General features: G+C 38.6%; 1 protein-coding gene across 2 annotated transcripts in view; it reads right to left on the bottom strand.

Moving 5' to 3' along the window:
- Positions 1-16,783, bottom strand: part of AFG1L (AFG1 like ATPase) — a 196,291-nt gene that overhangs the window by 30,279 nt on the left and 149,229 nt on the right. For both annotated transcript variants that reach the window (XM_028510644.2, XM_028510643.2), the window contains exons 9-10: positions 4,759-4,829; positions 4,402-4,502 (exon numbers count right to left, since the gene is read on the bottom strand). In XM_028510644.2, the coding sequence (XP_028366445.1) occupies positions 4,402-4,502; positions 4,759-4,829 (172 nt within the window). The remainder of the gene's footprint in view (positions 1-4,401; positions 4,503-4,758; positions 4,830-16,783) is intronic.

Below are 16,783 nucleotides of genomic sequence, written 5' to 3'. Positions count from 1 at the left end.
CTTACTTCATTCATTTGCAAGAAAATGTCTGTCAAACATTGCGAGGAAATATCTGCCAAGCCTGAGAGGCCATAGTTTGTTCCTCATTCTTTTAGGTGAAAATGGCATTGCATGAATAAAGTGGCTAGTTCAGCTAGCGACTCAAACAATTGCACAGGCGCTTTTCCTCAGGACTACGGCTGTACTCGCTACACAGCAGAAGTGCCTTATGTGTACTTCCCTCATGAAGAATATTAAGAAGATACTTTCTCTTTGCCATTTAACAAAGTTAACCATTTTTATTGCTTCTTCAATGACATTGTTAAATGAAACCAGATTTTTTTTTACACTGATTACATAGGCAATGAAGAATACAGGGTGGCTTAGTGCTGCTGCCTTGATTCTGCTAAGGCTCCAGCAATTTAACCCACCATTGCTTTTGTACCATTATCGCAAATGTCACCATAGTGAAAAAGGCAAAAGTAACCTAGTATTATTACAGAGAGTTTTGGCCTCAAGGACTCTTGAGAACCACTTAGTTAAACAACTGTATTTCTGACATCTCCACTACCCTCCAGCTGTGCCAAGTAGCCATGTCGAGGTATAGCATGGAAACCTAAAAGCTCATGTCGTGTCCACAGAGATGAATCTGCTTCATTTCCCTTCTACCACCGCTCTGACACAGAAGGAGTGACAGGGAACTAGGACCACCCAGACATACTCTCCCTTACTGTCCACAGTTTAAAACAGGGCTTCCCAACCTTTTCCACATCATGGCAGGGAGCGAAAATGATAACATTTTTATCAAGGAGTAAAGGAATGAGGCTGCCTAAGGCTTCATGTCCCTAGCCTGGATGTAGAGGCACTACAAAGCCCTCAGGAGGTTGGAGGGGTCAGTAGCTGTGCCCATTCCCATAGGTTTGCTGAGGCGCAGGAGTTGGACAGTTCTGTACTAAGGTTCTCAGTACACCTGGGGCTCTCAGACTGAATCTCTACCCCATACTCAGCCTCATGCTCCATGAAAAGATCAAAGTGAGAATTCACAAAGTATCTGATTGTATTTCATGGTAGAACCAGAATTATATTAATGTAATTTGATATAATTAATGTACTTGCAGTAACTTGTCCAGAACATTTTCAGATACAGTGTAGTGATTAAAAGCACAGTCTTATTCCCCAGACTACCAAGAAGTTCAAAACCTTGGCTCTGCCACTTATTAGCTGTGTGACCTTGGGCAAGTGACTGAAGATCCATCTCTGTACCTCAGTTTGTCTACCTATGAAATGGGGACAATAATAGCATCTACCTATTTTAAGTATAACAGGAGTTAATATAGTAAAAAGTGCTCAGAATGATGCCTGACAAGTATTATCCCGGGGGTACAGGGCCTCCTGAGTGGGACTGCTTCTCCGAGCCCAACAGTGTGAAACTGCAAATTTGCAAAGAAGGAGAAGCCCAGCAACACCAACAGGCTGCACGTTAACCCACCCGGCTCCACATCTGAGGTGACACGCTTGAAGGAGGCAGGGGAGAGAGGTGTGCGAGGAAAGGAACGTCCTGGGACTTTTTAGTGCACTCATGGCATATATCAAGGGTTTATACTCAGAACCTTCTTTTCCCTAACAAGGCACAAACAGATTAGTTTCTACCTAATGTGTAAGTATATATATATATACAATTTTTCCTTGGGAGGGGCCCTGGTGAAAAAATAATCATTACAGACTATTAACCCATCCATACCTCGCCAAAGCTCTTCTTCATGCCAGTGTCAGGAGCTGGGGTTGGATGAGCCTGGGGCTCCACGAGCCTCCCAGAGCTAGGACACATGATCCAAAGCTGGGACTGTCACAGACATGCCAGTTTCTCTACCTGAGGTTAAACATGGTTTTTTTTTTTTCCTTTACTGAACGGTTTTTGGCAACTACTTAGCATGGTTCTTAAAATCATTACAACTAATTAACAGGTTAGGTTACATCTGAAGCTGAATGATTTCAAGAGTCTTCTTCATGTAAGTATTCAAATCTGCACTGCCATAGTTATAAAGTTACAAAGAAATATAAAATTATCATAACAAGAAAATAGTCGCAAATGAACTGACCCTTAAAAGTAGCCTGTCCTCAAACATCCCTCACAGCCTAACGCTAGCACCTAAGCCCCGCCATCAGGTTGGTATCTTTCAGCAGCCACGCAGTGCTTGTCTGACGCAGCGAACGTCACACAGTTACAATGCAGACAAAAAGCAAACCTACCCATGCAAGGCCACTGACCAATGAAGATCCTGCCAGCTTGATCAAGAAAAAAAATCAATAAAACTTTAAAAGAAACTAATTGAAATATTCACAAATTAAAAGGTTTTGAAAAAACTCAGAAAATCCTTAAAGGTTTTTGTAAAAATGATTTTCTATTTAATTGAACAACCAAATCATGAAGTGCAAGACATACTAATTTATCAACTTAAAGCTTTGTCAAGAAGGTTATGCCAAAATAAATAGTAATTTGGCCCCTGTCTTGATATATCAAGGTTGTGGGTTCAATCCCCAGTCAGGAAACTTATGAGAAGTAACCAATGAATGCATAAATAAGTGGAACAACAAATTGATGTTTCTCTCTTTTTTCTTTCAAAAAACATCAATCAATAAAATTTTAAAAAAATAAATAAACAGTAATTTGTTTACTGCTATTCTAAGGAATTTATTTCATAGTGCTATTATAATCTACATTTTTATCAAGATAAAAATGACTTACTTTTATGTGTTATTTTTATTTTTCAAGATAAAGTCCCAATTAATCTTCTTCTCCACTACCTCCAAACCATAGACTGAAGATTTTGGTCCCTGCTGAGCAGACTTTTCCTGGTTCTAAGTCTCCCGAAGTCATGAGCACATTAAAAACACAGATAAACACTGTATTTTTTTATCTACTCAGTGTGTGCTCCAAGAGACTGTCTTTACCTTACCACTCCAAGATACAATGGGTCTGTCCTTCCCACCTCTTCACCAGGACCCTTTTGTGAAAGGAGGAGGAGCTTTAGCTTTTGGGCACACAATATTTTCCTCAAGTTTATTTCTCTGGCAAAGTACGTAAAACTTAAATGCAAGCATTAATAAAATTTTGTCTGGAGATATTGGGTTTCTATGGCCTTGATAAGATTGACCCAACAGACCTGGCTAGTGTGGTTCAGTGGATTGAGCACTGGCCTGCAAACCACAGGGTCGCTGGTTCGATTCCCAGTCAGGGCACATGCCTGGGTTGTGGGCCAGGTCCCTAGTGTGGGGCGTATGAGAGGCAACCACACACTGATGTTTTTCTCCCTCTTTCTTCCTCCCTTCCCCTCTCTCTAAAAATAAATTAAATCTTTAAAAAAAAAAGACTGATCCAGTAGAAGTGTGAAGGGTCTGTATCAGCCAGAACGACTTTCACTAAGAGAGACTGACATTATTGCCCTGCCAGATGATCCTAAATCTTACTGGTTTTGAAGTGCTTTATTTCTATAACAACTGTAAATTGGATTCATCTCACTTGTTTAAAAATGACAAATGTACATTGGTTAGAAGTAATTAAGTCACTAGCTAGCTTTTAAGAGAAGTAGTCATAAAATGGATGGCAGGTATCAACGAAGACTTTTTCTTCACCTTACTGAAAAGCAGTTGTTTTCTAGTTACCTAAAAGTCAAGGCAAATCAGAGATTAGCTGGAATGATAATTTATACAAAACAATTGAGTTATTATGCTTAAAGGCATGTGGAATTTGGATTTACTTTTCTCAAGATTTAAGGTCAATAAATATATTGAATATCCATTAAGTACTGAGAATTTCAGAGTTTTTAAAAGATAGAATTCATATCTATAATGAATCTCCAATCAAGGTCTTTCTCATTTATATGAATGTGTGTATATATACATTTTTCTCTGTTGAACATACCATTATATAACACAGATATCACGGTTATAAATATCCACTTTCTTTGACACTGGCACAAACAGGCCATATAATACGGCGATAATAGATGGGTAATAAGAATGAGGAACAAAAATGCTTTTGTCATACTTCCTTGGATCATGGTAATATGACTTTGACTTCCTCTCCCTGCATACTAACCTCACCTCAATTAAAAAATAATAATCATCTTATGTTTCACTTTTATAAAATATTTCTAATACTGATTTTAGTTTTGTTTCCAGCAACAGTTGACAGTTCTCTCTATATTTCTAATTTTTGTTTTAGAGTCCAAGTGCAAATTTTGTGCCAATACCTATAAAAAGCACATGGCATATACAGATAAGTATTTCCCTTAATGAGACTTTTAAATCAGTTCCAACTCTGTGAACAGTATTTTAAAATCTGAAACAAGCAGAGAGGAAAATATGAAGTGTTTTAACATGTGAAAAGGCCAATGAGTCTGGACGTGTCTGGTTACTTACTCTCTCACACAGCTCTTCAAACGTGCAGTCGGCCACGGTTCCACAGGCTTTATTCAGCCACAGCTCTCTGCCTTGCACTTTTAGAATCCTTGGTCTAGTTACTATGGGAACATGAACAAAGACTCAATCTTGTCTGGATAATTACTATAAAATTCATCTCTTACAGATAGGAAATGCATAGCTTGATGAATAATAGCACATGATTCAACACATAAATTAGACAAAATGCTGATACAATGACTGCCACTTGAGCGTGGCATCAACCCATATACAGCAATGGAACTTATTAATTGGTCAGTGGAGATTGGGCATTGTGTTCTAAATGTATTCTCTTTCAAGAGAAATTAACTTACGTACAATCATTTTGTTTCTGAGCCAGCTCATCAAACAACTTATCCATGACAGCCTCCACATCAGCTTCACTTGTGCTACAGTGAAAAGAATAATAGAATATGAAATTAATAACACTTGAAGCCAACATCAAACAGCTGCCGGAGCCTGCTTAGCTTTTTGCCCATAAAAAAGGAGAACAGGATGTTATGCTCTAAATACAAACATTAGATTTAGAATACACTTAAAAGCAGAGAATATTAACTCTCAGGTAGATGATTCTGCCTTATTTGCATACACTGAAAGACTTCTGTGCTTCTGGCTGTTTCCAGTAATGAGACGATACAGTCAGAGTAAATCCATTAATACTATGTGTACACAATGAGAAGAAAGGCCTCTGGCTCTCTCTTGCATGCAAAACAAGAGCAAATACACAAGGCAGTCAAGCATCCGGCAAAGTGTCCTTTGAAATCTCTACTGAGAGACTACACATGAAATTAAATATTGAAGCTGCTTTTTTAAAAAATCAAGTCAAGCCACTGACTGAGAGGATCAAGCGTCCAGAATTAAATTAGCAGCTTCGAAATACCAACTTGATCTGCACATCAATAATTTTATCAGACTTCGAGCAGAAGGACAATTATAAACCACAGAGTTCCTCTCAAGAGTGTCCTGGTCGAAAATTTGAGAAAACTCTCTCCATCTGTGATGCCCACCACTGCAGCCACTGTGAAGTTAGTCTTGTCAAAGAGTCTTTTGTATTCTAATTAAAAACCACCATATGGTTTAGGGAACCCACATATATAAATGTGATAACACTATGGCCTTTTTTCCCTCTCACCTTTTTTTCAAGAGGAGTTGATAAATTAACAGTCAATAAAATAAAATAACTGGAAGAAGAAATAAATGTTGTTAAAAAAAACTTCAAGTGAAAAATGGAAGTTTACTTCAACTTTATCTACAGACAAACTTAGAGGGAATGATCAGCCAATATGCTTAATTTTGACACACAAATCACTCTTATCTAGGTGCAGAAGCAAATCAAACTCAATTCTGGACATCCATCTTAATAAGATCTTATTGAAAATTAATATGGTATATTATTTTCTCTTTTAGATTGAGCTTAAACTAAACCAAGCCAATATCTCCCTAGAGACAATTATCAGGGGCAGGCATTTAACATACAAACATTTAATTCCTCAACTGTTCCACAGCAAATGCTTTTAAAGTGCAACAAAGCACAGTCATTATGAAGGGTTTGGAATTGTTATATTCCAAGTAATAACATCCCACCTCAAAGGATCTTAAAAACACTATTTGCAGTCCTGGTTGGTATGGCTCAGTGGATTCAGTGTTGGCCTGAAAACTACGGAGTTATCAGTTCGATTCCCAGTCAGGGCACATGCCTGGGTTGTGAGCCAGGTCCCGGACGGGGGGAGCATGTGAGGAGCAGCCACACATCAGTGGTTGTTTCCCTCTCTTTCTCCCTCCCTTCCCTTTCCCCTAAAAATAAATAAATAAAATTTTTTAAAATATTATATACAATGCTTAACTTTGTAGGCGATATGTTATTTGACTTACATAGAGCTTTGTACAACATTCGAACAGAACCATATTAAGATAATAAAAAGACATTATAGAAGGAGTAATTATAGAGACAAAAAACAATTTTTTATTCTTGTTTATTCTATTACAGTTGTCCCAATTTTTCCCCTTTGCCTTCCTTTGTCCAGCCCACCCCCTACTCCCACGGTCCATCCCCACACCATTGTCCATGTCCATGGATCATTCATACATGTTCTTTGACTAATCCCTTCCCCTTCTTTCCACCATTCCCCTTGTTCCCCTTTTCCTCTGGCAGCTGTCCATCTGTTCCCTGTTTCCATGTCTCTGGTTCTGTTTTGCTCATTATTTTGTTTATTAAAGTCTTCTTATAAGTGAGATCATATGGTATCTGTCTTTTGCTGACTAGCTTATTTCACTTAGCATAAGAGTCTCTAGTTCCTTCCATACTGTCTCAAAGGGTAGGAATTCCTTCTTCTTTCTTTGTGCTGTATAGTGTTCCATTTTGTAAATGCATCAGTTTTTTAATCCATTCATGTACTGATGGGCACTTAAGCTGTTTCCAACACTTGGCTATTATAATAGCGCTGCTATGAACATAGGGGTGCACAGGTTCTTTTCACTTGGTGTTTCAGGATTCTTAGGGTGATATTCCCAGGAGTGGAATTGCTGGGTCAAAAGGCAGGTCCATTGTTGGGAACCACCCTGCCTGGTTTCAGAGGCCGTAACCCCCCCCATGGCTAAGGCTGAGTAAAGAGACCTTAGGACCATAAGTCACTAAGGAGACAAAGCTTATCTTCCTGGCAGGGGTGCTGCCTCTGCCCTCTTTACTTCACCTTGCTTAGCCCCAGGCAGATCACTGGTTAGCCAATGACAGGTAAGATTCCTCAAGGGAGGGATGACAGGCACGGTCATGAAGGAGCCCCAGGGAAGGACTTGGGGGGCTATAGAAAAAGGGGGTGAAGGACCCTTGCCCCTCAGCTTTGACATAGCCTGAGTCCTCAGTCTGTCTGCAAGAAGTCTCCTAATCTCTTGGCTGCCTTACTTCCCCCGCCTGACTTAAACCTAAAACAATGACAGAGGGTGGTGCATCCCTGGGCAGGAACAGGCAGTTCCCTGGGTGATCAGGCCTAACAAAGAATGCATAAAATCCTGTGACACATGCTTTGCTAAGAATGCCCTCAATTTTCTGATAAGGGTCCAAGCATGAAACAAGTTTGTTTCCCAAAGTTGTATGGCCCTTTACCTAACTGACCCTGACTCAGAATAAGCCCTCACAGTTCTTTGAATGTTATCTATTGTTTGATCATTACTGCCTGACAATGATGAATGAAGACCTTCCTTGAGGTAATGCTCCCAGAAAAGCAATAAAAGCCTATCCAGGCCAGGGTTGGGGCACTCTCCATCTCAGAGAGTGGCTGTGCCATCCCTTTTCTCCACAAGACTTCTATAGTCCATGTGAATTTGTTCGTCTCATCCATAACATACAGACCCCACTGGACAGAGTCTGCATCAGTCCATTTTTAGTTTTCTGAGGAAATTCCATACTGTTTTCCACAGTGGCTACACCAGTCTGCATTCCCACCAACAATGTAGTAGGGTTCCCTTTTCTCCACATTCTCACCAGTACTTGTAGTTTGTTGATTTATTAATAATGGCCCTTCTGAGAGGTGTGAGGTGATATCTCATTGTGGTTTTAATTTGCATCTCTCTGATTGCTGGTGATGCTGAGCATCCTTTCATATGTCTATGGGCCATCTGTATGTCCTCAAAGAAGTGTGTGTTCAGGCCCTTTGCCCATTTTTTTAAATTGGAGTGTTTGTCTTCCTGGTGTTGAGTCATATGAGGTCTTTATATATTTGGAGATTAAACACTTGTCTGATGTATCATTGGCAAATATGTTCTCCCATACAGTCAGTTCCCTTTTCATTTTGATAATGTTGTTTTTTTCTACCTGTGCAGAAGCTTTTTAATTGGATATAGTCCCACTTGTTTATTTTTTTCCTTTATTTTAAAGGTAGAAAGGACTTCCAGCCAAGATGGAGGCATAGGTAGACACACTGTGCCTCCTTGCACAACCAAAATAAAGTCAGCAACAATTTAGAAACAAGATAACAACAAGATCTGATAGAAAATTGAACTGTATGGAAGTTGGACAACCAAGGAGTTAAAATATACACATTCATCCAGACTGGTAGGAAGGGTGGAGTTGGGCAGCTGGGTGGAGATGGATCATGGCACAAAAAGTGATGGCACCGGGTGCATAAGGCATCTCGGGCACAAGACTGCAGTGGGCGGACCCTGGGTATGCAGGTGGCTGGCAGACCCAGCCAGGCGTCAATTGTGAAGCAAGGCACTGCACACAAGGCAGCTGGCTGTCCGGGCAGTCCCACATTCGCGTGCAGATATATCAGGCAAAATTGGGCAGTGAGACAGACCCTGCAACCCAGGGTCCCAGCGCCGGGAAATAGAAGCTCGGGACACTGATTGAAAACACCTGTGGGGGTTGAGAAGCCAGGATAGACTCCCAGCCTCATTGGAGAGTGTGTTGGAGAGACCCATGGGGTCCTAGAACGTGCACAAGCCCACCAACATGGGAATCAGCACCAGAAAGGCCCAGTTAGGTTGGGGGAAGCGATGGAAAGGACTGAAATCTGATGGAGAGAGGAGCAAGCACCATTGTTCCCTCTCGGACCCCACCACCACATACAGCATCACAACCCAGCAATGGGTTGCCTCACCCTGGTGAACACCTAAGGCTCCGCCCCTCATACATAACAGGCACAACAAGACAACAACGAAAAAAAAATGGCCAGAATGGAAGAATAGATCAAAGTTCCAGAGCAAATACAACTAAGCGACCAAGAGATAGCCAACCTATCAGATGCATAGTTCAAAGCATTGGTGATCAGGATGCTCACAGAATTGGTTGAATTTGGTCACAAATTAGATGAAAAAATGAAGGCTACAATAAGTGAAATGAAGAAAAGTGCACAGGGAACCAATAGTGATGGGAAGAAAACAGGGATTCAAATCAATGGAGTGGACCAGAAGGAAGAAAGAAACAACCACACAGAAAAGAATGGAGAAATAAGAATTCAAAAAACTGAGAAGAGGCTTAGGAACCTCCAAGACACCTTTAAATGTTCTAACATTCAAATTATAGGGGTATCAGAAGGGGAAGAGGAAGAGCAACAAGTGGAAAAGTTATTTGAACAAATAATAAAGGAGAACTTCCCCAATCTGGCAAAGGAAATAGACTTCCAGGACGTCCAGGAAGCTCAGAGAGTCCTAAAGAAGTTGGACCCAAGGAGGAACACATCAAGGCACATCATAATTACATTAGCCAAGCTAAAAATGAAGGAGAGAATCCTAGAAGCAGCAAGAGATGAGGGGACAGTCACCTACAAAGGAGTTCCCATCAGACTGTCAGCTGATTTCTCAAAAGAGACCTTGCAGGCAAAAACGGGCTAGAAAGAAGTTTTCCAAGTAATGAAAGGCAAGGACCTACATCCCAGATTACTCTATCCAGCAAAGCTTTCATTTAGAATGGAAGGGCAGATAAAGTGCTTCTTTGATAAGGTCAAGTTAAAGGAGTTCATCATCACCAAGCGCTTATTTTATGAAATGTTAAAGGGACTTATCTAAGAAAAAGAAGATAAAAAACATGTATAGTAAAATGACAACAAACTCACAACTATCAACAACTGAACCTAAAACAAAAACAAAAAAGAACTAAGCAATCAACTAGAACAGGAACAGAACCACAGAAATGGAGATCACAAGGAGGGTTAGCAACAGGGGAGTGGGAGGAGGAAAGAGGGGAGAAGGTACAGAGAATAAGTAGCATAGATGGTAGGTAGAAAACAGACAGGGGGAGAGCAAGAATAGTGTGGAAAATGTAGAAGCTAAAGAACTTATAACAAATGGACATGAACTAAAGGGGGGAAATGTGGGTGGGAGAGGGTATACAGGGTAGAGGGGAGTGAAGGGGGGAAATGGGATAACTGTAATAGCATAATCAAGATATATTTTTAAAAAATGAAGGTACAAAGGAATCACACAAGCCAACATAAATGTCAATGCCCACGTCAAGCACGGGCATGTTTAGATGGCTTTGCCAACATCAATTGTGGTAACTCATTTGGAATTGCCCCCATCCTGTGGTGGCAGTGTGCACATGCACAGCTGCTGGGGAAGTGAGTGACTTTTCAAGAGGTACAGAAAGGAGAGAATAATGCCAGCCACCCTGGATGTCTGCTGGCTTTCAGAGAAATAACATCTCCTTAGGACAGGCATGTTGCCCAATATGGGTGGAGAACTACATTCCAAAAAATTACCAAGACAGAAGACACTTACACTTCTAAAAGCATGTTTGGTGAATGAACAATAGCTTACAAACCGCCTTAGTGGTGATTTCTGTTTTACTCTGTGCTCTAATATACTGTAATATTCAGGTGTGGCTCATTCCACTTTAGTCAGGCCACACCATCCATGTCATCTATGAAATCCCTATATGTAATTTCATTTATGGTGGCATTATATGTGAAGTTATACAATTATTTTTATTAAAACAGTATCTTTATAAGAATTCTATTATGTTATCATAAAATGTTACTCAGAAGTTACAACACATAAAATAAAAAATGTATTGGTGTTAAGTTGCCTTAAAATAAATATTTGTAAAAGTATTTTCTGTAACATACATACAATTGAACAGACTCATCTATGTCAACTTGCAGTTTACCTCAGGAAGTAAGCTCTACTGACCTTCTGGGGGACAGGAATCTTATCTTCCTATTGTCTTACAGGCAAAGGGGGGTAGTGTGTATTTTGGTTTCATTAGATGTGTCTATACTGATACAAAATCAATAAGGATACTATGAAAGGAATCCTTACCAGGATTCCAGGAGCAGTGTATTAAAAATCCCTTAACAAATGACTTACAAGATAACACTAGTGTTCCCACACTCCACTCAGATTTCACAGTTCTCTACTAAAGAGGATTCATCAAAGTTCATTAATTTTTTTATGGATGAGAATTAGAAAAGTAAAAAGAAAAATTAAAACTTACCTACCTAGATTAGCTTAAAAGATTAAGTTTATTATCCAGGTTCATATCTGCTTTAAACATGTTTGAGTAAGTTTGAAATTCTAGTGAAAATTTTGGATGATTCTTAATTATTTTAATGTGTCACACAGGGAACAACTAAAGAGCTAACATTTGTTGAGCAACTATTATGTAGCAGTTAATTTACCTATACCACTCCCACCCCGCCAGGTAGTATGTTATTCCATTTTTACAGAAAACAGATTCAGAGAATTAAGTCACTTAATCTATCTCAATACACAAAAATTTAAGTTTTCTGCATTACAGAAAATAGTATAAATATAATATATAAGCATATTAAACCAAGAACAAAGTGGCAACATTTATGGCATACAGTTAATATTGTCAATGTATTAAAACACTCTGACAGATAAAAGAAAATTGAATACCCCAATAGAAAAACTGTCAAAGGATCCAAACAGGCAAACTGCATAAAAAATACAGCTCAATGGGCAAGAAGCATATGTAAATTTGTTCATTTTTTACTAGTAACAACAAATGTGAAGTAAAACCATAAGATGCCATTCTTTCACCCAAAATGGCAGAGACAAGGGGAAAGATAAAGCACTCAGAGCAAACGTAAGTATGGAGAAAGAGAACCCTCTTCACACTGCTGAGAGGAGTGCACAAGATCTCAGGGCAACTAGATAACATGTAATAAAAGTATTATAAACATGTACTTCATATCACCAGCCATTCCACTCGTGGGCATTTTACCTGTAAAAATAATAATGGTTAATGAGTATAAGGATGTTTACTGTAACACTCTTTCCATAATAAAAAAATTTTTAAGTACCTAAATGCCCAACAATGGGGAATTTGGTCAAGTCCACTTGTATATAACCATACAATAGAGTATTACACAGTTTTTGAGTGCAACTTTTCCCTCTTGTCTTGGAATTGCAATTAAAGACCCAAAGTTGATGGCTGTAAGTGTTAAGTACCATCAAATTCTAAAGAGCACCACCAATGAGCCACCAGTAATGGGATCCAGACACCCATCCCAATGGTTAAATGGTGAGGGGAGCCAGGCCTACTGCAGACCACCCCCTCCTCATCCTGACGTCACAGTGTCTTTACAGAGTGGGGAAAGAGGATCATGAGTCACTGGCCTTCCTGTCTAGGATTTGTGAGGAGCGTTCTCCCTCCTTTCTCCTTAAGAAAGAAGAGGAGAATTTACCCTCCTCAAATGCAAGTGATGCAGGGGAAGGGTCCTCTAAGAGAATCACTTGGAAAAATTAGGGGAGTCCGGAGGAAAAGAAGACTGGCATTGCTTTCCTTAGTTGGATGAGCAGAACTTCAGTAGGTTAAGAAATCAGAATGTGGAAGCAGGGATGCTGAGTCATGACAAAGCAAAGCAGTTCTCACCAGAAAACCCTCTAAAAATTTGGCACTACTAGATGAACTTAAAGATACAGGTAATGGCTCAAGCTAGAAACTCTCTGAAAGTAAGACAAAGGCAGTTCCTTCAATTCCCTCGCTTTAGCTGGACAGCCAGATTCCTGTACCTCCTCCATTCTCACCATCTGGGACAGTTTAACAATGAAGAAAGGGGGAGAGACACTATACTGAACACTTAGATATTAAACAGTGAAACCAGCTTCAGCATCCAGATCCCTACCAGCCAAGCATCCATCCCAAGATGTAGACAGAAAGATTGGAGGAAACTGAATAGACAAAGAAGGACTTGCTGATACTGACATTTGGGGGGTTCTTCAATGTAAACCTGACTAGCACCTATTACTGCCAAATGATGCCCACCAATTAATAAAACCCTATATTGTACACAGAACTTGTAATGAGTTTTTTAATGTGTCATTCTTAAGTGTGAGTCAACAACCAAGTATTTCTAGACATTTAAGTAAAGCCTCTGGGATAAAAGATAAAGGCAAACATTAAAGAAAAAACAGGGGAAAGGATCTTGAAGGAAGCAAATAAAGAATAGAGACTAAGAGGGGAAAATCACTCTAATAAGCTTAGAGAAAGGAGGATATTGCATCCACTAAACAAAGAAAGATGCTGTAAATTAATATAACAATCTGTATAAAAAAGATCTCTAAAAATGACTGCTAGGTAAAAATAATTCAGGAAAGGAACTGGAAGAAAAAGTTGAAGTAATCTTTCAGATATTGGAGCAAAAAGACAAAAAGATGGAAAATAGAAGAAAAAATAAAGGAATCAGAAGATCAATTTAGAAGGTTCCATATCCAACTAGAAGGAATTGTAAAAACTATGGAGAAATAAAGAAGAAAAAATGAAAGAAAAATAAAGTTAAGTTTCCTAAAATTGAAGGTCATGATTTTCTATGTTGAAAGAGTCCACTGAACTCCTAGCACAAAGAATGGGGATGAAAGCTCCATTCCAAGGTACATTATCATAAAATCTCAGGAAATCAATAATAAAGAAAGAATATCCTAAAAACTTCAAGAGGAAAAACCAAGTCAAATATAAAAGGTCAAGAATCATTCACAGCAATTTACTTTGCAACAGCAATAATGGCAACTTTGCAACAGCAATAATGGAAACTTGAAGATGATGGTCTATGTCTAAAAAAATCTAAGGGAACATTATTTTCTGCCATGCCCAGTCATACTATTAATCAAGCAAAATAAAGGTACTTTCAGACAGATTAGCAGTCAAAAAATATACTTCCCCGGTAGACTGCTTAGAAAGATACTAGAAGGTGTGCTCGATCACAACATGGAGAAGGGTTCTATTTCCAGTAGGATCAGATAAGCTCCGCCCCAAATGGCCTCCTGCCCAGAGCAGCAATAAACTGGACAAAATACAAAACAGGTGACCTGAAGGCATTGCACAGTGAACAGAAGCAGGCAGATTCTGAGGGGAGCTGACACTTGGGAGAAGGGAAAAACATTTTATAGCTTTTAGGTTGATGACAACAAAGTCAGTACTGCTCATTCATTATTGGCATATAAAAATGCAACTGAGTTCTGGATATTAATTTTTATATCCTGCTACTTTGCTGAATTCGTTTATCAGTTTTAGTAGTTTCTTGGTGGAATCTTTAGGGTCCTCTATGTACAGTATCACGTCATCTGCAAATAAAGGCAGTTTTACTTCTTCCTTTCCAATTTAGATGCCTTTTTTTTCTCCTTCTTGTCTGATTGCTGAGGCTATGACTTCCAGTACTATGTTAAATAGTAGAGTTGAAAGCAGGCATCTCTGTCTTCTTCCCCTTTTAGGGGAATACTTGTAGTTTTTGCTGATCGAGTATGATGCTGGTAGTGGGTTTGTCACATACGTCCTTTATTACATTTAGGTATGTTCCCTGTATTCCCACTTTGCTGAGAGTTTTTATCATAAATTGGTGTTGGATTTCATCAAATGCTTTTCCTGCATCTATTGATAGGATCATATGTTTTTTATCCTTCATTTTATGTGGTGTATCATGTTTATTGATTTGAAAATATTGTACCAACCTTGCATCCCTGAAATAAATTCCACTTAATCATGGTGTATGATCTTTTTTGATGCTTTGCTGTATTCGGCTAGTATTTTATTGAGGATTTTAGCTTCTATGTTCATCAGGGATATTGGCCTATAATTTCTTTCTTTGTAGTGCCTTTATCTGGTTTTGGAATTAGGATAATGTGAGCCTTGTAAAAATGAGAGTGGGAGTCTTCCCTCCTCTTGAATTTTATGAAATAGTCTGAGAAGGAGAGGTGTTAGTTCTTCTTCAAATGTTTGATAAAATTTACCTGTGAAGGCTCCAGTCCAGGGCTTTTGTTTGTTGGGAGTTTTTTGATTACTGCTTCAATTTCACAAGTTGTAATTTGTCTATTCAGATTCTCTGATTTTTCCTGACTTAGTTTAATGAAAGAGTATAAGGGGGATAAATGGTAATGGAAAATATACAATGAAAAATAAACTATTAAAAAAATAAATGAAGTCAGTATTGCTAGCGGCAACAAAAACTCCAACAGAAAACTCACAACCCTTCTAGTTTAATGAGCCAGAGGAGTGTGCGTGTATTGGGGTGGGTGGGGGGAGGGGGCTGTCACCACACATCTGGACAATCAGGGGAAATCCCAGAAAAAGTATTTCCAAGCTCCCAAAAGATATTAATTAATCTTGAAAATTCTTAAAATCCTAAGTTATTCTGTATTTATCTCAATATTTTGTTTTCAAATAATAATGAGTGCCCACAGTAATAAACAGCAAATCATTTTTCTGTCATAGGGCTATACTAAAAGTTTCAGCAGTTTTCTGTAAAATGACAGTATAACATTAAATTCATGGCTTATCACTATTATAAACTAATATATGATGATAAGATTACATATTTTAACAACAGATAAAAATTATCTCTACCTGATATAGATTTATCATAGTAAAATAAATTAAAAGGAAACATTAACCCAAAATAAATTCTAAATACAATTATTTTAAAATTTAAATACCACAAATATTTACTATGTAAAAATTATTTTTAAAATGAAAGGTTTTTAAAACACAAGCATTAATTACCTTATCTGCTAGTCCTGATCCTTGCTGGTTGACAAACATTTCACACAAAGAAAATGTCGTTTTAAAGACACGTATCAAATCATTAAGAGTGTGTCCCAAATCATTCTCAAGTTGAGTGTTAGGGTACATATTGCTTCATATAAGCTCATTTCTTTAATTAACATGGATTAATTGGCTTCATTTACTCAATATTACGCCCTTAAAGGCCCTATTTCCAAATACAGGCACATTAATTATGAACTTTGGAGAGATGCAATTCAGTCCTTAACAATGAGCATTTGTATAGTTTATAGTTTGGAGTTTTATGAATAGTGCTACTCTGAACATTCTAGTGCATGCCTTTCATAAGCTTAGGTATACGTGTCCGTTGGATGCATTACCAGGAGTTAGAATTACTGCTCACAGGGTAGGACTATGTTCCGCTGAGCAGATACAGCCAGATTTCCACAGGGGCTGTGGCAGTTCACTCTCTCACCTGCAGCACATGAAGAGCTCTCCCGTGCCACATCCTCGCCAACGTTTGGTGTTCTCTGTCTCTTCCATTTTAGTGATTATGGTAATGTATCGTAAATTATTTTAATGTAAGTTGCCTCAAATTGTTTTGGAAATGGGTGGGGCATAAAAATGCCTATATAATGTAATCACTGCACTAGTTAATCCAGAACGATTATCTTAGTAACATGCCATGATACATATAAAAATTTTAAATCCATTTTTCAAAACATTGAAAATCGCTTGACATGTTTAAGTAGGAACTTTCAAGACTACAACTTTACTGTAAAAATTTCAGCTAGAGAAATAATTTTAACTTCAAAACAGGGAAAACACAGTATTTCTAGGAGAGAAAACTGCAGTAACCGCAGTGAGTCTGCAACCCCAGTGCCCCCTGGT

This window comes from Phyllostomus discolor, chromosome 4 (genome assembly GCF_004126475.2).
Source record: "Phyllostomus discolor isolate MPI-MPIP mPhyDis1 chromosome 4, mPhyDis1.pri.v3, whole genome shotgun sequence".
NCBI lineage: Eukaryota > Metazoa > Chordata > Mammalia > Chiroptera > Phyllostomidae > Phyllostomus > Phyllostomus discolor.
The sequence above is the reverse complement of the archived record's forward strand: the minus strand, read 5'-3'. Positions and strand labels throughout refer to the sequence as shown.